Source organism: Lipophrys pholis, assembly GCF_963383615.2.
Source record: "Lipophrys pholis genome assembly, chromosome: 8".
Taxonomy (NCBI): Eukaryota; Metazoa; Chordata; class Actinopteri; order Blenniiformes; family Blenniidae; genus Lipophrys; species Lipophrys pholis.
In genome coordinates this window covers 33,017,863-33,043,643 of record NC_137630.1, presented here as the reverse complement: position 1 = coordinate 33,043,643, position 25,781 = coordinate 33,017,863, and the positions used below count along the sequence as shown (strand labels likewise).

General features: G+C 51.0%; 1 protein-coding gene across 1 annotated transcript in view; it reads left to right on the top strand.

Annotated features, from left to right (window-relative positions):
* Nucleotides 1-22,178, top strand: part of LOC308113742 (monocarboxylate transporter 1-like) — a 23,791-nt gene extending 1,613 nt beyond the window's left edge. Inside the window, exons 2-5 of the mRNA XM_080470194.1 lie at nt 13,528-13,789; nt 19,748-19,891; nt 19,980-20,792; nt 21,342-22,178. Coding sequence (XP_080326320.1) covers nt 13,573-13,789; nt 19,748-19,891; nt 19,980-20,792; nt 21,342-21,622 — 1,455 coding nt within the window. The 5' untranslated portion in view covers nt 13,528-13,572 and the 3' untranslated portion in view covers nt 21,623-22,178. The remainder of the gene's footprint in view (nt 1-13,527; nt 13,790-19,747; nt 19,892-19,979; nt 20,793-21,341) is intronic.
* The last annotated feature ends 3,603 nt before the right edge of the window (nt 22,179-25,781 follow it).

Here is a 25,781-nt window from a genome sequence, read left to right as displayed (position 1 = left end):
TCGTACGGGTCGGCCATGTTTGTTTACAACTGGAGGGAGGGGGAGATGAGCAGTAACAGGCTCCGCCTCCATCAGGCTCTGCAGGAGGGATTAGCGGATACGCTGGTATTCGTGGTGGTGTAAACGGGACCTTGGTCTCTTTCAGTGTGCTCTGCTGTCATTTTGCATCCCGTTCTGGTCTGACTGGCTCTTTGTTTCTTTCTGCTCTCCAGCTTCACTGTTTACATGTCACAGCTCCATTTGGTGTCCCTGCTTGTTTCACATCTTTTCATGCTAATTTTGCTTCCTGGAAAAGTTCTTAGTCTTGGTGGAGCCGCTGCCATCTTGGTCATTTTGCATCCCATTGTGGTGCTTTTGTCTTTGCTGTTGTTTGGTGTGAGCTGGTGGAGGAGGTGGAGGAGCAGTGAGCTGTCCGGGGTCACGACCCCTGGAGGAAGTCCACTGCCAGCCTTTCATTTCTACCTTCTCACTTCAGTGAGACGTGACGGAGGAGTGAGAGCTCAGCAGCTCCGTCACAAACTGAAGGAAACAAGTGAAAGGAGCAGGAAGTCACTGGGATGCACAAATGTTGAAGACGAAGCCTCATTCATCTTATAATTAGTAGTTCTCTCCATGGCCACATGAGCTGTGATTGGATCAGCAGCAGAACGCAGGAACCTGGACCCCATCAGACCTGCTAACAGAGTCTAGTGTGAACAGGATGGACGGAGGATCCGTCCAACAAGGTGGAGACTCAGTGTGAGAGACGTTTAGAGGAAGTGACACAATCTGAACTCCAAACGCAGGAAACAGACTGGCTTCATCACGACTGGCCCCCTGTGACCTCATCACTTTAAACATGTTCACACCGAGTCTGATGGGGTCCAGAGAGTCAGGACGCTGTCTCAGCAGGTCCTACAGCAGGACCTGCAGCAGGACCTACAGTAGGACCTGCAGTAGGTCCTGCTGCAGGTCCTACAGCAGGACCTGCAGCAGGACCTACAGTAGGACCTGCAGCAGGACCTACAGTAGGACCTGCAGCAGGACCTGCAGCAGGACCTACAGTAGGACCTACAGTAGGACCTACAGCAGGACCTACTGCAGGACCTACAGCAGGACCTGCAGCAGGACCTACAGCAGGACCTACTGCAGGACCTACTGCAGGACCTGCAGCAGGTCCTACAGCAGGACCTACTGCAGGACCTACAGTAGGACCTGCAGCAGGACCTACAGTAGGACCTACAGTAGGACCTGCAGCAGGACCTACTGCAGGACCTACAGCAGGACCTATTGTAGGTCCTGCTGTAGGACCTGCAGCAGGACCTGCAGCAGGACCTACTGTAGGTCCTGCTGTAGGACCTGCAGCAGGACCTGCAGCAGGACCTACAGTAGGCAGGACCTGCAGGCGACTCAGTAGCTGGCACTGAGCCAGAACCCCAGGCTTAAAGAAGCAGGTCTGGAGCCTGGGCTGCCTCTCCACCTCTCCACTGCCTCCTGCAGTGTGTTTGTGCGCGGCCCTGATGCGCTGGTCGGCCCAGTGCTCCGCCTCCATGGGAGGATAGCGTGACAGGCGGTGTGAGCACGCTCCCCTGCAGCAGCTCTTTGTCCCCAAACAGCCGGGCTGCTATTATTAGGTGTGTTACTGAGGACATTCTCTCAACGTGGTGGAGAAAGTGCTCCGTCATTTCCCTCTGTGGTCAGCAAGGTGACCTCCAGAGAGACCAGTGCGATGGTTTCCTCTGAACTTTGACCCTGCCTGTGGACGTGTCCCCCGGTTGTCAGCAGCATGTCCCAGTGGACGCTGAGTCAGTCTTTAGTCCTTCAGTCTTCACATTGTGGAGGTGTTGCGTAACAAGCTCCAGGGTTTTATCCTAAACCTGTAACTCCTCCACCGCAGGAGGTCTCCTGCTCCACCCATTCAGCTCCTTCACCACTCCTTCATTGTGTCTGTCTGTTCTTCACTTCAACCTCCACCTCTCTAGTCTTTAGTTGGTGTTGGGTTGATGACCAGGAACGTCTGACTCCACCTCAGATGAAGGAAGGAATGACTCAGCTCAGATCGATGGACTGACGGGTGGTGTAATGGTGGAGGTTTGGGGAGTGACTTGTTGGAAGCACTTGATGTTCTGAGGCTCTTCCTCACTGTTCCTCTGCTGATCGTGGGAGAAGCTGATTCTCATTCACTTGTTTGTAGAAAGAAGAAAGCTGCCTGAAGACTGGATGTTTAATCTGGTTCTCTGCCGCGTCGGCACTCAGGAGTTGGTTCTCCAGGGGGGTGGAGGTTCTCCATTGCAGTGCTCGTGAGCTGTCATTGAGGTCACCTGTATTCCTCAACACCAGCTTGGAATTGTGAGCAGATGTGTTGTAATGGTCTTTATCAGTTGAGCTGATGATTTACCTGCCAGTGTTTTTCATGCAGCCACATCTCCGGAGTTCTGAGCGGGAATCGTACCTGCAGCACCCGGTGCTCCTCGTCTGGAAGCCCGCGGTTGGTTCCTACTGAAACACTGCTGTCCTCCAGGCTGTCCTCCAGGCTGTCCTCCAGGCTGTCCTCTCGTCTGGATTGGGCCTGATGGCACGGTGCCAGGAAAGTCCTGGACTAGTGACCTTGACAGACACCAAGGTCACCTGAGAACTGCTTCCCTTTATGAGTTCACAATGGAAAACACAAACAGTTGTAGGTTGGGCGGTGGAGCCTGAGCCAGAGGGTGGTGCTTGTTGATGAAGGTGGTGGTGGTTTATAGGGAGACAGAGGTGGTGGTTGTTGACGGAGGTGGTGGTTGTTGACAGGGAGACGGAGGTGGTGGTTGTTGATGAAGGTGGTGGTTGTTGATGAAGGTGGTGGTTGTTGACGGAGGTGGTGGTTGTTGACGGAGGTGGTGGTTGTTGACAGGGAGACGGAGGTGGTGGTTGTTGATGAAGGTGGTGGTTGTTGATGAAGGTGGTGGTTGTTGACGGAGAGATGGGGGAAACCTGTTGTGGTGATGGAGGCTGTTGGAGCTGCAGTGCAACTGATCGGAGCTTTGCTCCACCTCAATACTACTCTTCTCATGTTGTCACTCTTGCACAAGTCGGTCACATGATCAGGTGGTAAAAGTGAGACGTTGCAGCCGAGCATCTGAGTGTGAGACGACTGGCTGACTGCAAGCAGCTGTGGAGCAAACTGCCGCTCATGCTGTACTTTGTGACTGTACTCCAGTCCAGTCCAGTCCTCCGTCCTCTGTCCTCTGTACTCCAGTCCAGTCCAGTCCTCCGTCCTCCGTCCTCTGTACTCCAGTCCAGTCCTCCGTCCTCTGTCCTCCGTCCTCCGTCCTCTGTACTCCAGTCCAGTCCTCCGTCCTCTGTCCTCCGTCCTCTGTACTCCAGTCCAGTCCTCAGTCCTCCGTCCTCCGTCCTCCAGTCCTCCGTCCTCCGTCCTCTGTCCTCTGTACTCCAGTCCAGTCCTCCGTCCTCTGTCCTCCGTCCTCTGTCCTCCGTCCTCAGGACTTTGACTCAGTAAAGACAAGCTTCTGCAGGACCGGGACGAGCTGCAGTGGAACAGTTACTCTGTCACTTCCTGTTTCTCAAAAGTCCTGTCAGGTTGTTTACTTTGAAAACCGTGTAGTTTCTGACTCTGGTACTCTGTCCTGGTGCTGGTCACCATAGTAACCAGTAGTTCTGCACATGCTCAGTAGAGCCAATCACAACAAAGTTTCCTCCGTGGTCTCATGACTCCCAGTCCTTATTCTCCTGGGACTTTTATTTTGACAGTCACCGTAATAACAATCCAACTCTACCTGGGACTCTACTGTCACCCTACCTGGGACTCTACTGTCACTCTACTGTCACCCTACCTGGGACTCTACTGTCACCCTACCTGGGACTCTACTGTCACTCTACCTGGGACTCTACTGTCACCCTACCTGGGACTCTACTGTCACTCTACCTGGGACACTACTGTCACCCTACCTGGGACACTACTGTCACCCTACCTGGGACTCTACTGTCACTCTACTGTCACCCTACCTGGGACTCTACTGTCACTCTACCTGGGACTCTACTGTCACTCTACCTGGGACACTACTGTCACCCTACCTGGGACACTACTGTCACCCTACCTGGGACTCTACTGTCACTCTACTGTCACCCTACCTGGGACTCTACTGTCACTCTACCTGGGACTCTACTGTCACTCTACCTGGGACACTACTGTCACCCTACCTGGGACACTACTGTCACCCTACCTGGGACTCTACTGTCACTCTACTGTCACCCTACCTGGGACTCTACTGTCACCCTACCTGGGACTCTACTGTCACTCTACCTGGGACTCTACTGTCACCCTACCTGGGACTCTACTGTCACTCTACCTGGGACTCTACTGTCACCCTACCTGGGACTCTACTGTCACTCTACCTGGGACTCTACTGTCACCCTACCTGGGACTCTACTGTCACTCTACCTGGGACTCTACTGTCACTCTACCTGGGACACTACTGTCACCCTACCTGGGACTCTACTGTCACTCTACCTGGGACTCTACTGTCACTCTACCTGGGACTCTACTGTAAGTGGCGGCTGGACAGATGCTGTGTGTTGTGAAGGCCTGTTCATGCTACCAATGTACGCGAGTGTCTGCGGGGCGATTGTGACCATGCTCCACTCTGGGCTCACTTCCTTAACGATCCATAACGTAACGATCCATAACGTAGCATAACGTTCCGTAATGTAACGTGACATAACGTTACATAACGTAACGATCGATAATGTAGCATAACGTAACGTAACATTCTATAACGTAACATAACGGAATGATCCATAACGTAGCATAACGTTCCATAACGTAGCATAACGTAACACAACGTAACATAACGTTCCATAACGTAACATAAAGTAACGTAATGGTCCATAACGTTCCATAACGTAGCGTAACGCAACGTAACATAACGTTCCATAACGTAACATAATGTTCCATAACGTAACATAAAGTAACGTAATGATCCATAATGTTCCATAACGTTCCATAATGTTCCATAACGTAGCATAACGTAATGCAACGTAACATAACGTAACTTAAAGTAACGTAATGGTCCATAACGTTCCATAACGTAGCATAACGTAACGCAACGCAACGTAACATAACTTTCCATAACGTAACATAAAGTAACGTAATGATCCATAATGTTCCATAACATAGCATAACGTTCCATAATGTTCCATAACGTAGCATAACGTAACGCAGCGTAACATAACGTTCCATAACGTAGCATGAAGTTACGTAATGATCCATAATGTTCCATAACATAGCATAACGTTCCATAACGTGGCATAAAGTAACGGAATGATCCATAATGTTCCATAATGTAGCATAACGTAACGCAACGTAACATTACATAACATAACGTTCCATAACGTAGCATAATGTTCCATAACGTTCCATAATGTAGCATAACGTTCCATAACGTAATGCAACGTAACATAACGTTCCTTAACGTAACATAAAGTAACGTAATGATCCATAATGTTCCATAACGTAGCATAGCGTTCCATAACGTAACATAACGTAACATAACGTTCCATAACGTAGCATAACGTAACGCAACGTAACATTACGTAACATAACGTTCCATAACGTTCCATAACGTAGCATAATGTTCCATAACGTTCCATAATGTAGCATAACGTTCCATAACGTTCCACAATGTAACATAACGTTCCATAACGTAGCATAACGTTCCATAATGTAGCATAACGTAACGCAACGTAACATAACGTAACATAACGTTCCATAACGTAGCATAACGTAACATAACGTTCCATAATGTAGCGTAACGTAACGCAACGTAACACAACGCAACGTAACACAACGTAACATAACGTTCCATAACGTAACATAACGTAACATAACGTTCCATAACGTAACACAACGCAACGTAACACAACGTAACATAATGTTCCATAATGTTCCATAACGTTCCATAACGTAGCATAACATAACGTAACATAACGTTCCATAACGTTCCATAATGTTCCATAACGTAACATAACGTAACATAACGTTCCATAACGTTCCATAACGTTCCATAACGTAACATAACGTAACATAACGTAACATAACGTTCCATAACGTTCCATAATGTTCCATAACGTTCCATAACGTTCCATAATGTTCCATAACGTTCCATAACGTAACATAACGTAACATAACGTTCCATAACGTTCCATAACGTTCCATAACGTAACATAACGTAACATAACGTTCCATAATGTTCCATAACGTTCCATAACGTAACATAACGTTCCATAACGTTCCATAACGTTCCATAACGTAACATAACGTTCCATAACGTTCCATAATGTAGCATAACGATCTCCACCTCTGCTGCCCGGCGTTCTCCACCTTTCCTCAAGCACTTTGTTTCACTCGAGGAGTTCTGAGCCTCTGGATCTTTATTTGCTTTTAAATTGTGACTGTTCAGACGGGAGACGGAGGATCTCCTCACACAAGAACCCAGTAGCTCTGGAGCAGGAGCAGTCTGCGTACACAGAGGCGCTGTGGACCCTGGCGGACCCTTGTGGACCCTGGCGGACCCTGGCGGACCCTTAAGGAGTTGTGGATGTAAAGCTGAAGCAGCAGCGTTCTGGTCGGACTGAAGCGGCTTCGCTCCAGCAGCAGTGTGGATGTGATCGTTTAACAGCTGGACATCAGGTCGCTCCGGTTGCTCTGGCCGCTCCGGCCAATCCGGTGGTTCCCTGGATAAAGGAGCGTTTGTTGGCTGCAGAATGAAAGGCCTCATTGATAAATTTCTACTGCAGAGCGACACACAAACAGTTTGTGGTCTGGATCTGTTGGCAGCTTCTATTCTGAAGATTCTCCCAGTTTGGCTCCTTCTACAGCAGCTGGTCTGTTACCTGGTCTGTTACTTGGTCTGTTACTTGGTCTGTTACCTGGTCTGTTACCTGGTCTGTTACTTGGTCTGTTACCTGGTCTGTTACTTGGTCCGTTACTTGGTCCGTTACTTGGTCTGTTACCTGGTCTGTTACCTGGTCTGTTACCTGGTCTGTTACTTGGTCCGTTACTTGGTCCGTTACTTGGTCTGTTACCTGGTCTGTTACCTGGTCTGTTACCTGGTCTGTTACCTGGTCTGTTACCTGGTCTGTTACCTGGTCTGTTACTTGGTCCGTTACTTGGTCCGTTACTTGGTCTGTTACCTGGTCCGTTACTTGGTCCGTTACTTGGTCTGTTACCTGGTCTGTTACTTGGTCCGTTACTTGGTCTGTTACTTGGTCTGTTACTTGGTCTGTTACTTGGTCTGTTACCTGGTCTGTTACCTGGTCCGTTACTTGGTCCGTTACTTGGTCCGTTACTTGGTCCGTTACTTGGTCTGTTACCTGGTCTGTTACTTGGTCCGTTACTTGGTCCGTTACTTGGTCCGTTACTTGGTCCGTTACTTGGTCTGTTACTTGGTCTGTTACCTGGTCTGTTACTTGGTCCGTTACTTGGTCTGTTACTGTTACACATAACTCTGCTCTACGTCTGTTGACACTGTGGAAGCTGCCATACTGACTGAAGTACTGCAGTATTTGTCCTGTACCCGACCCAGAGGAAAAGCTCACCGTTCAACCAAATTCTTCTTCCAAAGAACAAAAACTTTGAGTCTGAATTCTTGTGTCTTTAAATGAGAACGTGAAAACGTGAGAACGTGAAAACGTGAATCAGAAAGTGGCTTGTTGTATAAATAATACTAATACTATTAGATAATACATTTGGTATATATTCTCTATGTGGCTTCCAACTGAATTAATCATCTAGTATTACCCTCTGGAATTTAGTCTCATACTCTCTTTCAATTCTTATTTTTATTTTCATTTAATGATAACGTAGTAATACTGAACCCTTCCTTCTACCTGACCTAATCCTATTCTACTGTTCAGTACTTCTGTAATCTGGAATATAAACTCGTATCGTCTCGTAATTTATTAAAAAGTTCAGCCAACGTTTCACAGCAATACTGAATCTGTCTGCATGATAATAATCCTTCATCTGAAGAGACAAAAGTACTGCAGGATACCAAGGAACTGTCATGAAGTCCTAAAAGTAAGTAAATTGTACAACACTATAAATACAGTACAAGAGTACTCTTGGTCCAAGTGACATCAATCCTCTGCTTTACTGACTCGCTGTCGTGTCACATTTTTAATTTCCTCGAAAGACCCCCAGCACTTCACCGTGTCCTTTACACACTGCTATACTTAGATGTACTACAGTACCCCCCCCCGACAAGTTCTCCATCTGGTATTACCCAGCCTGTCTCTCAGGCCCCGCCCACAACACCCTACCATCTTTCTTCTCTCCAGCGTTCTGAACACATTCTGTCCACATGTCACACTGGACATTCTGTCCACATGTCACGCTGGACATTCTGTCCACATGTCACGCTGGACATTCTGTCCACATGTCACGCTGGACATTCTGTCCACATGTCACGCTGGACATTCTGTCCACATGTCACGCTGGACATTCTGTCCACATGTCACACTGGACATTCTGTCCACACGCTGGACATTCTGTCCACACGCTGGACATTCTGTCCACACTTGATGCTGCACAAGTTTATAAAAACTACCTCCTAACAAGGGTCTGGTCTAGACCGGGTCCTGTACCAGGTCTGGTCACACCAGCAGAGTTCAGGTTTAATAACGTTGGGCTACAAAACATGAACACGTTACGCTATGGTATGCTACGTTACGCTATGGTATGCTACGTTACGCTATGGTATGCTACGTTACGCTATGGTATGCTACGTTACGCTATGGTATGCTACACTACGTCATGTGGCGCTATGCTAAGCTACTCTATGACAAGGAGATGCAGTGTTTTTGGACTGTGGGAGGAACAGAAAAAGCTCTTGACCTTCTTTTTGTGAGGCAACCGTGCGAACCACTACCCCACCCTGCCACCGCTTGGAGCAGTTACACCATAAGGTTCACTTCTTCTTAACGCTGTGTGTGTGTGTGTGTGTGTGTGTGTGTGTGTGTGTGTGTGTGTGTGTGTGTGTGTGTGTGTGTGTGTGTGTGTGTGTGTGTGTGTGTGTGTGTGTGTGTGTGTGTGTGTGTGTGTGTGTGTGTGTGTGTGTGTGTGTGTGTGTGTGTGTGTGTGTGTGTGTGTGTGTGTGTGTGTGTGTGTGTGTGTGTGTGTGTGTGTGTGTGTGTGTGTAGCCTGAGCTCTCGGTTGCCTCTGACGACCCGTCGCTCTGTGACTATTGCGGGGCTCAGCTGGGTCACGGCGGCGGGCTGAAAGATGGTGGTGTGGGGCGCCACGCTGGCGCCATGCTCTCCTCCTCACGCCATCGGCTGGACCGTTGGTCAGGCTGTGGCGTCAGGCTGTGGCGCCTGGCTGTGGCGTCAGGCTGTGGCGTCAGGCTGTGGCGCCTGGCTGTGGAGTCAGGCTGTGGCGCCTGGCTGTGGCGCCAGGCTGTGGCGTCAGGCTGTGGCGTCAGGCTGTGGTGCCTGGCTGTGGCGCCTGGCTGTGGCGTCAGGCTGTGGCGCCTGGCTGTGGCGCCTGGCTGTGGCGTCAGGCTGTGGCGTCAGGCTGTGGCGCCTGGCTGTGGCGCCTGGCTGTGGCGCCTGGCTGTGGCGTCAGGCTGTGGTGCCTGGCTGTGGCGCCTGGCTGTGGCGTCAGGCTGTGGCGTCAGGCTGTGGCGCCTGGCTGTGGCGCCTGGCTGTGGCGCCTGGCTGTGGCGTCAGGCTGTGGCGCCTGGCTGTGGCGTCAGGCTGTGGCGCCTGGCTGTGGCGCCTGGCTGTGGCGTCAGGCTGTGGCGTCAGGCTGTGGCGCCTGGCTGTGGCGCCTGGCTGTGGGGTCAGGCTGTGGCGTCAGGCTGTGGCGTCTGGCTGTGGCGTCAGGCTGTGGCGCCTGGCTGTGGCGCCAGGCTGTGGCGTCAGGCTGTGGCGTCAGGCTGTGGTGCCTGGCTGTGGCGCCTGGCTGTGGCGTCAGGCTGTGGCGCCTGGCTGTGGCGCCTGGCTGTGGCGTCAGGCTGTGGCGTCAGGCTGTGGCGCCTGGCTGTGGCGCCTGGCTGTGGCGCCTGGCTGTGGCGCCTGGCTGTGGCGTCAGGCTGTGGCACCTGGCTGTGGCGCCTGGCTGTGGCGCCTGGCTGTGGCGACAGGCTGTGGCGACAGGCTGTGGTGTCAGGCTGTGGCGCCTGGCTGTGGCGCCTGGCTGTGGCGCCTGGCTGTGGCGCCTGGCTGTGGCGCCTGGCTGTGGCGCCTGGCTGTGGCGCCTGGCTGTGGCGCCTGGCCTGCTCCTGCCTGATTGTTGACCGTGGTTGGACCTCGTTACACACATGATCAATAACATGAGCTGGCGCAGGAACGAGCACGGCGCCGCCGAGTCAGCAGAAACAGGATTGACCTTTAACCTCACTTCAGGTTATTCACATACAGCCGACCTCTAAGTTACCTAACATGGAGGTGTGTGTGTGTGTGTGTGTGTGTGTGTGTGTGTGTGTGTGTGTGTGTGTGTGTGTGTGTGTGTGTGTGTGTGTGTGTGTGTGTGAGAAAGAGAACTGGAGAGGAAGATCCACCGTTGAGTAACTCAAAAGTTACAAGTAACTTGCTCACTGCAGCTTCAGTAACTGTAACTGCAGCAGTGGTTTCCTAACCGTTGCTCCAGAGTTCCTCGTCATCCTAACGTTCTCGTCTCCATCAGAACCAGGAGGAAAACAGCCCCCTCTAGTGGCATGGTTTGCACGTGGAGCTTCAGTGAAGCAGCAGAGGCTTTTATTGTGAAGGGTCCCAGATGGTGGGCTTCACTACCGATCCTTTTCTTGAACCTTTTATTAGTGAGAACATCACATCAGGAGTGATGTCGTTCCCTGCTCCTGAAGCCGGCAGCTGCTGTGGTGAGACGACCTTCAGAGGACCAACGTGTCCTTCAGAGGACCAACGTGACCTTCAGAGGACCAACGTGTCCTTCAGAGGACCAACGTGACCTTCAGAGGACCAAAGTCTCCTTCAGAGGACCAACGTGTCCTTCAGAGGACCAACGTGACCTTCAGAGGACCAAAGTGACCTTCAGAGGACCAACGTGTCCTTCAGAGGACCAACGTGACCTTCAGAGGACCAACGTGACCTTCAGAGGACCAAAGTGACCTTCAGAGGACCAACGTGTCCTTCAGAGGACCAAAGTGACCTTCAGAGGACCAACGTGTCTCAGACGGAAGACAAAATCCAAATCATGTCATTTTAGTGCTTCTACCTCGTCCTGCACGCCCCCTGGAGGATGAAACGTCCTCCTCAGCTCAGGAACATGAGAACGGTCCTCCACAGGGACATGAGAATGGTCCTCCACAGCTCAGGGACATGAGAACGGTCCTCCACAGGGACATGAGAACGGTCCTTAGCTCAGGGACATGAGAACGGTCCTCCACAGCTCAGGGACATGAGAACGGTCCTCCACAGGGACATGAGAACGGTCCTTAGCTCAGGGACATGAGAACGGTCCTCCACAGCTCAGGGACATGAGAACGGTCCTTAGCTCAGGGACATGAGAACGGTCCTCAGCTCAGGGACATGAGAACGGTCCTCCACAGCTCAGGGAGATGAGAATGGTCCTCCTCAGGGACATGAGAACGGTCCTCCACAGCTCAGGGTCATGAGAACGGTCCTTAGCTCAGGGACATGAGAACGGTCCTCAGCTCAGGGACATGAGAACGGTCCTCCACAGCTCAGGGAGATGAGAACGGTCCTCCTCAGGGACATGAGAACGGTCCTCCACAGGGACATGAGAATGGTCCTCCACAGCTCAGGGAGATGAGAACGGTCCTCCTCAGGGACATGAGAACGGTCCTTAGCTCAGGGACATGAGAACGGTCCTCCTCAGCTCAGGGACATGAGAACGGTCCTCCACAGCTCAGGGACATGAGAACGGTCCTCCACAGCTCAGGGACATGAGAACGGTGATGTACAGCAGCTCAGAAGGTCAGATTATTTTTGGAAGTGGACTTTGGACTGTGGATGTAACTCAACCCTCAGTGATGAAATGTGCCTCATGTTTGAACTTCTGCCACCTGGAGGCCAGACTGTGTATTACCTGAGCTGCAGCGCCGCACACCACCACACCACCACACCTCCACACCTCCACACCTCCACACCTCCACACCACCACACCTCCACACCTCCACACCTCCACACCTCCACACCTCCACACCACCACACCTCCACACCTCCACACCACCACTCCTCCACACCTCCACACCTCCACACCACCACACCTCCACACCTCCACACCTCCACACCTCCACACCTCCACACCACCACTCCTCCACACCTCCACACCTCCACACCTCCACACCTCCACACCTCCACACCACCACACCTCCACACCACCACACCTCCACACCTCCACACCACCACACCTCCACACCTCCACACCACCACACCTCCACACCACACCTCCACACCTCCACACCTCCACACCACCACACCTCCACACCACCACACCTCCACACCTCCACACCTCCACACCACCACACCTCCACACCTCCACACCTCCACACCACCACACCTCCACACCTCCACACCTCCACACCTCCACACCTCCACACCTCCACACCTCCACACCACACCTCCACACCACCACACCACCACACCATGGTACCAGCAGGAGTATTCACCGTGGGACTGGTACCAGACAGAGTTTGAGCAGCAGGAAGTTAGAAAGTTTCAGGTTAATCCGCCTCTAAACTCAGAAGATTAGTGGGAAATAAAGAGGAATTAATCTTTTGTTTTTATTTGGTTTAACCTTTTTATAACCAGGTGACTAATCCACACAGCGTGTGGTGGAGTCTTCACCCTGGTGGAGTCTTCACCCTGGTGGAGTTTTCACCCTGGTTTTCATGTAAACAGAATCTGGTGAGGTTGAATACTTCCTCCTCACGTTTTTCAAACTGGCTCCTTGTTTTAATCTGGATGAAGAGGATTCAGGTACAGATTGGACCTGCTGGAGGTGATGGAGGTGATGGAGGTGATGGAGCTACGAAAGGATGAAGTCGTCCCAGACATCCTGCTTCTGCTGCGGCTGAACGTGATGGTTCATGTTCTCATCCTCTGTGATGAGGAACCACAGTAGAACTTCTGACCAACATGAACCCAACTTCAGTCATGACTCCCGTCCTTCAGTTCTGATCATCAAGTTTAAACCTGCAGGATTTATGATGTAAAGATGATTCATGTCTTCATAAGGAGCGGCTGAGGCTCGCTTGGTAGAGCATAGGCTTCCAATCGGAAGGTTGCTGGTTCAATTCCTATCCACCTGGCCCCATGCTGAAGGGTCCTTGAGCAAGACAGTGAACCCCAAAGTGCCCCCAGTGGAGAGACGGTGCCCTGCATGTGATGAGCAGTGGAAAGCGCTTGGTGGTGGTGGAAAAGGGAATTCCGCTTGCAACCTCTGTGTTGAGCGCTGGGTATTGATCAGCAGGTGACAGGAGTTCATCTTCAAGTAACTGTTGACTAATGGCAGCCTCACACTGCCCCCCCCCCCCCCCCTCCCCCCCCCTCTGTTTTGTGTTCCAGGTATCGTCTTGACTCCGCCCTCCTCCATCGTTTCCCTGAGTGGTGATGCCTCCACCGGTAGGAGGCCCTGTGGGCTACACCCCCCCCGAGGGGGGCTGGGGCTGGGCGGTGGTGGCGGGAGCCTTCATCTCCATCGGGTTCTCCTACGCCTTTCCCAAGTCCATCACCGTCTTCTTCAAGGAGATCGAGGTGATCTTCAACGCCACGCCCAGTCAGGTGTCCTGGATCTCCTCCATCATGCTGGCGGTGATGTACGCCGGAGGTGAGTGATCCCCCCCCCCCCCCCCCCCCAGCCCCCCAGCCCCCCGCCTGGCGCTGCAGGTCTGCTGCTGCAGGAGTGTCCTCAGATGACCTTTAGCAACAAACTGCTGCTGCAGCTCCAGTTCCTGAGTGTAACCACGGATCCAACAGGTTTTCCCTCCACATGTCGGGGCAGGACCCCCCACCAGGAGACCGAGCCCCCCGGTTCCTCCCTCTGGAGACACAATGGAGTCTGTCCTCCTGGCAGGACCCCCCACCAGGAGACCGAGCCCCCCGGTTCCTCCCTCTGGAGACACAATGGAGTCTGTCCTCCTCCTGGCAGGACCCCCCACCAGGAGACCGAGCCCCCCGGTTCCTCCCTCTGGAGACACAATGGAGTCTGTCCTCCTCCTGGCAGGACCCCCCACCAGGAGACCGAGCCCCCCGGTTCCTCCCTCTGGAGACACAATGGAGTCTGTCCTCCTCCTGGCAGGACCCCCCACCAGGAGACCGAGCCCCCCGGTTCCTCCCTCTGGAGACACAATGGAGTCTGTCCTCCTCCAGAACCACAACAATAACAGTCAGAACAGCCGAGGTCGCTGTACAAAAACAAAACAAGAGAATAAAAGAGGTGAAGGATAAAGAACAGGAAGGAGGGACCGTGTGACGCTGACGGAGAACAGGGAGGCAGAACACCAGTTCTAAGTTCTAAGACGTCCTTCACATTGTGTGTGTTTCAGTTTCCTCTGCTCTCTGGAACCTGCCACTGCCTGGCCTGCAGACACCAGCGCTGGTGTTGTGTCACCAGATGTTAGGCAGTCTCATGGTTTCCATCTCGTGTCGTCACTGATTCACTAGTTCCACAGAAGTTTCATGACCTAGTTACCTGGTTCTCCTTCTGAGGCCATGAGGCAGCGCACGTACTCATAACCACACTTCCTCCTGGGCTGTACAAGACTGGAGCTACAGGGTGGTGGAGGGTGGAGCTACAGGGTGGTGGAGGGTGGAGCTACAGGGTGGTGGAGGGTGGGGCTACAGGCTAGTGGAGGGTGGAGCTACAGGGTGGTGGAGGGTGGAGCTACAGGGTGTTTGCAGACGGAGGACATCACTGTCAGCAGTTCAGAACAGGAAGTGCTTCATCAGGCTGTCAGATCTCTGTTCCTGCTTCTCTCACTGAAACAGAAGTTAATGATTCGAGCCAGAACCGAATGTCAGCAGGTTCTAGAGAGAAAGAACTGAATGTCAGCAGGTTCTAGAGAGAAGGAACTGAATGTCAGCAGGTTCTAGAGAGAAGGAACTGAATGTCAGCAGGTTCTAGAGAGAAGGAACTGAATGTCAGCAGGTTCTAGAGAGAAAGAACTGAATGTCAGCAGGTTCTAGAGAGAAGGAACTGAATGTCAGCAGGTTCTAGAGAGAAGGAACTGAATGTCAGCAGGTTCTAGAGAGAAGGAACTGAATGTCAGCAGGTTCTAGAGAGAAAGAACTGAATGTCAGCAGGTTCTAGAGAGAAGGAACTGAATGTCAGCAGGTTCTAGAGAGAAGGAACTGAATGTCAGCAGGTTCTAGAGAGAAAGAACTGAATGTCAGCAGGTTCTAGAGAGAAGGAACTGAATGTCAGCAGGTTCTAGAGAGAAGGAACTGAATGTCAGCAGGTTCTAGAGAGAAAGAACTGAATGTCAGCAGGTTCTAGAGAGAAAGGAGCTGAATGTCAGCAGGTTCTAGAGAGAAGGAACTGAATGTCAGCAGGTTCTAGAGAGAAAGAACTGAATGTCAGCAGGTTCTAGAAAGAAAGAACTGAATGTCAGCAGGTTCTAGAGAGAAGGAACTGAATGTCAGCAGGTTCTAGAGAGAAAGAACTGAATGTCAGCAGGTTCTAGAGAGAAGGAACCGAATGTCAGCAGGTTCTAGAGAGAAGGAACCGAATGTCAGCAGGTTCTAGAGAGAAAGAACTGAATGTCAGCGGGTTCTAGAGAGAAAGGAACTGAATGTCAGCGGGTTCTAGAGAGAAGGAACCGAATGTCAGCGGGTTCTAGAGAGAAAGGAACTGAATGTCAGCAGGTTCTAGAGAGAAGGAACTGAATGTCAGCAGGTTCTAGAGAGAAGGAGCTGAATGTCAGCAGGTTCTAGAGAGAAGGAACTGAATGTCAGCAGGTTCTAGAGAGAAAGAACTGAATGTCAGCAGGTTCTAGAGAGAAAGGAACTGAATGTCAGCGGGTTCTAGAGAGAAGGAACCGAATGTCAGCGGGTTCTAGAGAGAAAGGAACTGAATGTCAGCAGGTTCTAGAGAGAAGGAACTGAATGTCAGCAGGTTCTAGAGAGAAAGGAGCTGAATGTCAGCAGGTTCTAGAGAGAAGGAACTGAATGTCAGCAGGTTCTAGAGAGAAAGGAGCTGAATGTCAGCAGGTTCTAGAGAGAAGGAACTGAATGTCAGCAGGTTCTAGAGAGAAAGAACTGAATGTCAGCAGGTTCTAGAGAGAAAGAACTGAATGTCAGCAGGTTCTAGAGAGAAAGAACTGAATGTCAGCAGGTTCTAGAGAGAAGGAACTGAATGTCAGCAGGTTCTAGAGAGAAGGAACTGAATGTCAGCAGGTTCTAGAGAGAAAGAACTGAATGTCAGCAGGTTCTAGAGAGAAAGGAGCTGAATGTCAGCAGGTTCTAGAGAGAAGGAACTGAATGTCAGCAGGTTCTAGAAAGAAAGAACTGAATGTCAGCAGGTTCTAGAGAGAAGGAACTGAATGTCAGCAGGTTCTAGAGAGAAATAACTGAATGTCAGCAGGTTCTAGAGAGAAGGAACTGAATGTCAGCAGGTTCTAGAGAGAAAGAACTGAATGTCAGCAGGTTCTAGAGAGAAGGAACCGAATGTCAGCAGGTTCTAGAGAGAAAGAACTGAATGTCAGCGGGTTCTAGAGAGAAAGGAACTGAATGTCAGCGGGTTCTAGAGAGAAGGAACCGAATGTCAGCGGGTTCTAGAGAGAAAGGAACTGAATGTCAGCAGGTTCTAGAGAGAAGGAACTGAATGTCAGCAGGTTCTAGAGAGAAGGAGCTGAATGTCAGCAGGTTCTAGAGAGAAGGAACTGAATGTCAGCAGGTTCTAGAGAGAAAGAACTGAATGTCAGCAGGTTCTAGAAAGAAAGAACTGAATGTCAGCAGGTTCTAGAGAGAAAGGAACTGAATGTCAGCAGGTTATAGAGAGAAAGAACTGAATGTCAGCGGGTTCTAGAGAGAAAGGAACTGAATGTCAGCGGGTTCTAGAGAGAAGGAACCGAATGTCAGCAGGTTCTAGAGAGAAAGAACTGAATGTCAGCGGGTTCTAGAGAGAAAGGAACTGAATGTCAGCGGGTTCTAGAGAGAAGGAACCGAATGTCAGCAGGTTCTAGAGAGAAAGGAACTGAATGTCAGCAGGTTCTAGAGAGAAGGAACTGAATGTCAGCAGGTTCTAGTGAGAAAACTGAATGTCAGCAGGTTCTAGAGAGAAAGGAACTGAATGTCAGCAGGTTCTAGAGAGAAAGGACTGATGAGCGTTCTAGAAGCTGTGGTTCCCCCCACGAGCTTCACCTCTTCAACGTGTCGCTGGTCGTTTATGAGACGTCAGTTCAGTGGAAAGAATGAAAAGTATTCTGATTAATGATTCAGTCCTCAAGCTGGAAGCAGTACTCAGTACTCAGTAATCTTACAGCCGTCTCAGTACTCAGTACTCAGTACTCTTACAGCCGTCTCAGTACTCAGTAACCTTACAGACGTCTCAGTACTCAGTACTCGGTAACCTTACAGACGTCTCAGTACTCAGTACTCGGTAATCTTACAGACGTCTCAGTACTCAGTACTCGGTAATCTTACAGCCGTCTCAGTACTCAGTACTCAGTAATCTTACAGACGTGTCAGTACTCGGTACTCAGTACTCTTACAGACGTCTCAGTACTCAGTACTCAGTAATCTTACAGCCGTCTCAGTACTCAGTACTCAGTAATCTTACAGACGTCTCAGTACTCGGTACTCAGTAATCTTACAGCCGTCTCAGTACTCAGTACTCAGTAATCTTACAGACGTGTCAGTACTCGGTACTCAGTACTCTTACAGACGTCTCAGTACTCAGTACTCAGTACTCAGTACTCTTACAGCCGTCTCAGTGGTTAAAGGGAGTGAAACAGGAAAACAGTTTGGTGTAAATCTAATCTTCCTTTAAACTTGTTTCATCACTCAGTAAATTCTAAGCTGAGAATTTGACAGCGCTGCGCTCCACTTCCTGTTTACCTACGAGGCTCCGTGGAAACGCCGAGTGGCTTCCAGCGGTGACCTTCAGTCGGACATAACAGTCGGTCCTGTTCACGCCACAACGTTCCAGTAGTTCTTCTGTTGGGCCACTAGAGGGTGCTGTTGTTAGTTTTAGTACCGAAAGCAATGAGCTCCAAACATGAACACTGGGAGGACATTCTAGAGGACAGACACCAAGTTGGTTTGTTATTATGGTGACTGTCAAAATAAAACCAAGTTGGTTTGTTATTATGGTGACTGTCAAAATAAAACCACCAAGTTGGATTGTTATTATGGTGACTGTCAAAATAAAACCACCAAGTTGGATTGTTATTACAGTGACTGTCAAAATAAAACCACCAAGTTGGATTGTTATTACAGTGACTGTCAAAATAAAACTACCGAGTTGGATTGCTATTACGGTGACTGTCAAAATAAAACCACCAAGTTGGATTGTTATTACAGTGACTGTCAAAATAAAACCACCAAGTTGGATTGTTTACATGGTGACTGTCAAAATAAAACCACCAAGTTGGATTGTTTACATGGTGACTGTCAAAATAAAACCACCAAGTTGAATTGTTTGTATGGTCATTAGTCCTGCTGCTCTGGCTGTCTCTCTCCCACTGACGTCACCGTGGCGACGATCAGCTCATCTCCCTCTGAAGAGAAAGAACAGATGATGGAGGGATGAGAGGAGGAGGGATGAGAGGAGGAGGAGGAGGGATGAGAGGAGGAGGGATGAGAGGAGGAGGAGGAGGGATGAGAGCAGATGATGGAGGGATGAGAGGAGGAGGAAGAGTTTATGTAACGTTGCTTTGTGTTTGCTAACAAAGACCTGCGCTTATTAGTTTCAGACAGAATCAACAGGCTGTGAATGCTGGAGGCAATGGTCACTACTGGTCACTCCTGGTCACTCCTCCTGGTCACTACTGGTCACTCCTCCTGGTCACTCTTCCTGGTCACTCCTGGTCACTCCTCGTCACTCTTCCTGGTCACTCCTCCTGGTCACTACTGGTCACTCTTCCTGGTCACTACGGGTCACTCTTCCTGGTCACTCCTCCTGGTCACTCTTCCTGGTCACTACTGGTCACTCCTGGTCACTCCTCGTCACTCTTCCTGGTCACTCCTCCTGGTCACTACTGGTCACTCTTCCTGGTCACTACTGGTCACTCCTCCTGGTCACTCCTCCTGGTCACTACTGGTCACTCCTCCTGGTCACTACTGGTCACTCTTCCTGGTCACTCCTCGTCACTCCTCCTGGTCACTACTGGTCACTCCTGGTCACTACTGGTCACTCTTCCTGGTCACTCCTCGTCACTCCTCCTGGTCACTACTGGTCACTCCTCCTGGTCACTACTGGTCACTCTTCCTGGTCACTCCTCGTCACTCCTCCTGGTCACTACTGGTCACTCCTCCTGGTCACTACTGGTCACTCTTCCTGGTCACTACGGGTCACTCCTCCTGGTCACTACGGGTCACTCCTCCTGGTCACTCCTCCTGGTCACTCTTCCTGGTCACTCCTCGTCACTCTTCCTGGTCACTCCTCCTCCTCCCCTCTCCTCCTTCTCTCCTCTCCTTCTCCTTCTTTCTCCATTTAAACTCATGTACCTGCTGTTGTGTAATGCTGTGGTTGTTGTCGTGGTGGCGCCTCCTGCTGGTGAGCAGTCAGAATGCCGGGTGGATGTAAAGTCATGCCCCCTGGTGGTGGTCCTTTGTTTCCCCTCAGGGCCGATCAGCAGCATCCTGGTCAATAAGTTTGGCAGTCGTCCCATCATGATGGCGGGCGGCTGCCTGTCGGGCTCCGGCCTGGTCATCGCCTCCTTCTGCAACACGGTGGAGCAGCTCTACTTCTTCATCGGGGTGGTGGGAGGTCAGTCCTTCTCCTTCTGTCACCATGGCAACGACGTGGGGAATATTTGGTGTATTTGGTAGTGACAGGTTAAACGTCTGGTCTCCAGGTTTGGGTCTGGCCTTCAACCTGAACCCCGCCCTCACCATGATCGGGAAATACTTCTTCACGCGGCGGCCCATCGCCAACGGCATCGCCATGGCGGGCAGCCCGGTGTTCCTGTCCACGCTGGCGCCCCTCAACACGTGGCTGTACGACGAGTTCGGCTGGAGGGGCAGCTTCCTCATCCTGGGGGGGCTGCTGCTCAACTGCTGTGTGGCCGGATCCCTGATGCGCCCCATCGGGCCCAGTCCTCCGCCGCCCGCCACCGCCGCCGCCGCCGCCGCCGCCGAGGGCCACGTCAAGGTGGCGGCGCCCAAGAGGACGGTCGTGCAGACCCTCAACTCCTTCATCGACCTGACGCTCTTCAAGCACCGCGGCTTCCTGCTCTACCTGCTGGGGAACGTGGTCATGTTCTTCGGCCTGTTCGCGCCGCTCGTCTTCCTCTCCAACTTCGCCAAGAGCAAAGACATCAGCAAGGAGAAGGCGGCGTTCCTGCTGTCGGTGCTGGCGTTCGTCGACATGTTCGCCCGGCCCTCCATGGGCCTCCTCGCCAACACCCGCTGGGTGCGGCCCCGGGTGCAGTACTTCTTCGCCGGCGCCGTCCTCTACAACGGCGTGTGCCACGTGCTGGCGCCGCTGTCCGTGGACTACACGGGCTTCGTGATCTACGCCTGCTTCTTCGGCTTTGCGTTCGGCTGGCTGAGCGCCGTGCTGTTCGAGACGCTGATGGACCTGGTGGGGGCGCAGCGCTTCTCCTCCGCCGTGGGGCTGGTCACCATCGTGGAGTGTGGTCCAGTTCTGCTGGGCCCGCCGCTCACAGGTGAGACCGCCGTTCACCGCAGGACGCCACTTCTCGCACCACCCAGCCGGTCCTGTTCAGGGTCACAGACGCTGCAGCCAATCAGACGCTGCAGCCAATCAGCCAATCACTTCACTGTGGACCACTAATCAATCAATCAAAACTAAATCCGTCTGAAATATAAAGAAACCAAAGAAACGTTACACAGGAAGTGACTTCTGATCTTTATTCACTCCAACAAGCGTCGGTCAGGAGAAACTCTTCTTCTGTTTCACGACACAGGAGTTCTGGTGAACCCCCCAGAGGATCAATAAAGTTCAGTTTGTCCTCTACTTCATTAATCAATGAATGACGTCGCAAGAAGCAATAATTAATTCAAAGGGACAAATCAATAAATAAACAGACTTTTCTTTGTAATTTAAAGAACTGATGAAGCCTGAATGTATTGATTGGAAGGTTGATGATCAATGAGCTGATCAATAACCACAGGATATTGATTTTACACTTCCTCACACTTTACATTGTGATTATCTACAGTCATTAAGAGCGCCTCTCTTGCCCCCCCTGCAGGAAGTTTCTATAACTACTACCAGCACTACGACTACACCTACATCTCCTGTGGCATCATCCTCATCATCGCCAGCGTCTTCCTCTTCGTGGGAATGGGCTTCAACTACCACATGCTGGCCAAGGAGAAGAAGGAGGAGGCGCGGCGGGAGCAGCAGGAGGCGCAGGAGGAGCGCGCCGCCATGCTGGCGCCGTCCAAGCCCGGCGAGGACATGGAGGACAAGAGCGTGGCCGCCGCCGTCACGCTGGACGAAGTAGCCCGGATGGACGAGGACACGGTGTGATGGAGGCCACGGAGCCCCCCCCCCCCCCCCCCCCCCCCCACACACACACACACACACACACACACACACACACACACACACACACGTCTTTGTAGATTATTGCAGTTTTTTAAAGCCTCCAGAACAGTTCAGAGCTGAAAACACTGTTTCTTAGTATTGATGTGCCTTTTGGGTGGAGTGTTCCTGGAACACACACACACCACCACACACACACTCACACCACCACCACACACACACACTCACACTCACACACACACACTCACACCACCACCACACACACACTCACACTCACACACACACACGGCGGATGCAGTGACCATCACACCAGCAGGACTTCACTCAGGGTCACACACACACCAGTCATAGGATTCAGGAGGAACACACACACACACACACACTCACACACACACACACACACACACTCACACTCACACACACTCACACTCACACTCACACTCACACTCACACACACTCACACACACACACACACTCACACACACACACTCACACACACACACACACTCACACACACACAGTATTTTCACTCTGAACTAAATTTAAACACAAATGATGAAAAGAAGCAGAATCGTGGCGAGCGAAGCAACAAATCAGCAGTAGGGGGCGCCACTGCTGCATTGTGCTGTCAGCAGGTGGAGGCTGGCCTATCACCTCCACCTGCTGGCCTCCACCCGTCGGGCTGCTCTTGAGGAGACTCTTGAGGCTCCAGCGTTCATCTGATGGTTTACAGCCGCCATCTTTCACTCCTTCATTAAAGATAACTTTGTTTACGTCTTTCTAACCATAGATATAAAATGCTGGATGCCTCCCGGAGTCGCCTGTGGCGTGCCTACAGCGCCGCCATCTTGGGGAGGTCTCCGCTGGCGCTAAACATATAGCTCCACAAAAACAATGGTAGTTTGCTTGCTAGTCCACGTAGCAACACCAATAAAAGCTCCTTTTAAAGCCGAGAGGAGGAGCTCTATCCCGTGGAGTTTTTAGGACTTTCCTCCCTCCCAATAATTCCTCCATAAGTTTCCACGGGATACAGACTTTCCTCAGCTTCATAATGAGTTGTTATTTGTGTTGATATGACAACGGAATGTTTTTGTGGAGCTATAGGTTTAGCACCAGCGGGAGACCTCCCCAAGATGGCGGCGCCGTGGGCACGCCACGTCAACCGCCGCTGACACGCCGTGCGGCATCTAGTGTTTATATCTATGTTTCTAACAACCTGGAAGTCTCCTGGAGGGGGACGGTCCATCGGTCCTTGGATTCAAGGCCCTGGATTCTGGAGGTCCACAGGAAGTGTGAAGGTAAACGATCAAAAGAGAAACGGACAGTAGAAGTGGTGGAAGTTTTTGAAACAGGAAGTTGTTGTTGAATGTGGAGCTGCCAACTCTGCTTCACCAGTCGGTTTTCCCAGCATGCCTTGCTTCCACTGATGGACTCCTTGCGATTATGGGTGGAGCTCGGTCCAACTACCACCAGTTTTATGGATCAGCAGGTGATCAGAACTTTAATTTTAATATGAAAATATGAAGGATTAATGATGTTTAGGAATGTGTGTGTGTGTGTGTGTGTGTGTGTGTGTGTGTGTGTGTGTGTGTGTGTGTGTGTGTGTGTGTGTGTGTGTGTGTGTGTGTGTGTGTGTGTGTGTGTGTGTGTGTGTGTGTGTGTGTGTGTGTGTGTGTGTGTACGAGAGAAAGGAGAGAGAGAATGGAGGGAGTTGGCAGCGCTGCAGATGCAGCAGCTTTTATTCGACTTTTGAATTAATTTGTGTTTCTACAGATTCTGAAATAAAAAATCTATTTTGGCTCAACGTCGACCTGTGGACACTTATTGATCTGGTGGGGGGGTCTAGGTGTGTGTGTGTGTGTGTGTGTCACAAAGTCTAGGTGTGAGTGGGGGGGGGGGGGGGGGGGGGGGGTTGTGGGGGGGGGGGGGGGGTCTAGGTATGTGTGTCACAGGGTCTAGGTGTGTGCAGGGGGAGGGTGTTGTAGGTAGTGGGGGGGGGGGGGGTCTAGGTGTGTGTGTGTGGGGGGTGGTTCTGGTCCAGGGCCAGGGCCAGACTCGGCACCAGTTCTTTGTCTTTCCATTGCCAAAGCCCCGGCCTACCAGGGGCTAAACGGGTGCTAAGCCGGTCCCACATCGTTGCTGGACCAGACCGGGATCTGCTGGGGGCGGAGTTATCGCTGGAGGTATCACTACCTACAAGCCGGAAGAGACGCTGAACCAGCTTTCTGAAATCTACAGCGAACCAGGAGCCCCGGAGTGGTTCTAGAGAAAAAATAATGTGAAGGAGATAAGTTGTTCCCTCAAGTCACTGAGAGGAGCGTCTGCACCTTGTCTGAACACCAGGGGGCAGTGAAGCGCCACATGTCAATAAACCAGTTCACTAAACAACCAGCGAGCACAAAGCGGCGGATGAGAACAACGGAGGGTTTACATACATAGACATATACAACATAAACAACAACAATAAATATGTTTGTCCCCCCTGTGGGAGGTAATCCCACGCTGTCCATCGTCCTGAGTTTCTGTTTGTACAACCGAAAGCAGAACAGTGATGCAGTATCGTTGCTGAAGTCCTGACAAATGCCCCTCCCAAGATGGCGGACGCACTGACGTATGTTCCTGCCAGCAGTGAGGCGTCTAGTGTGTATATGTCTATGTTTAAGTAGATTTAAACACTAGATGCCTACAGAGCCGCCATCTTGGAGCGGTCATGCAAACAAAGTCAAGTTTTTGCGAAAGTCAAACTGCCTCGTTTTGTGCAGCTTATGGGTGCACAAACAGGCGTTCTTTGGGAACAAGGGACCGACGCGACACTTTTCACAAGTAAGTCGTGTATTTATGCTGTTTGAAGTGATACTTCATTGGTCGCCATGTGTTGCTGTGTTTACACAGTACACACTTAAATGATTCAGTACATAGTGAACAGGCTTTCTCAAGACACTTTCTGTGGGGTCGGTTGGTTGGAAAAAAAGATATGATTGACAAATTAGTTCCTAATTTGATAAAAAAAAAAAAAAGAAATCTTTAGGGGGGTGGTTGCCATGGACCCCCTTTGTTTACAGGTGCTTTTGAGGAAGTGACACTCACTGGATGAATTAATTTCAAATTAAATGAAATTTTAGTTTTTTCCCAGCTTTTATTAATAATAATAATCTAATAATAGTAATAATAATCTAATAATAATAATCTAATAATAATACATGTAATTGGGAGGGGGGAAGAGTAATGACTTCCAATTGTTTAAGACTTTCCCCCCCTCCCAATAATTCCTCCATGAGGTTCTCATTGGATAGAGCTTTTCCTCAGCTTTACAATGAGCTCTTATTTGTGTTGATATGTAGCCTAGCAAGCGAGCTACGGTTGTTCTGTGGATCTATACGTTTAGCACCAGCGGGAGACCTCCCCAAGATGGCGGCGCTATAGGCAGGCTTCTGTCAGAGGAGACGAACAAAAACCTGAACTGACCCGACCCGGCACCAACAGTCCGGTGGGAACCACAATAGCCCCGTTTCCACAGTGCCCCTTGGTACCGGTGCAGGTCGGGTGGGGGTCGGCTATCCGTAACCAGACCCGTATCAGTGCCGCGTTGCCATTACACGGGGAACAGTTTGAAATGTAGGCGGGGTTATGAACGGTTGTGTAATCATGCAGGATGTGACGCCATAACGGGACATTTTCAAAAACGTTTCCTGATTGGTGCCGAAGAACCGATTGTAAATGTCTGCTTGCTGGGAGAACAGGTCGTCACGGACCAATGAGCAGACGGCACTGTTGAAGCTCCTCCCCCTCATAGCCGGCCTGTTGCGCCTGGTACCCCAAGTGGAGGGGTAGCGAGGGGTAGCGAGAAATGGTCACCAATGGTACCGGTTGGTAACGGTTCTGAGTCAGTGGAAACGCACAACGACCAGTTCCGACCTGACCCGTACCGGCGCCAAGGGGCACTGTGGAAACGAGGCTTATGTTGAAAGTGAACCGAACTCTTTATTCTGAACGCAGACTTTAAAACAAACTCAGACTAAAACAAACTCGGACTTTAAAATGAAACTCTAAACTTTTAAACTTAAAAACTTTTTTCTTGGTATTTAAATGGATTGAACAGAACAAAAATGTATTATTGTTCGGTATTTGTAAACCAATACATTTA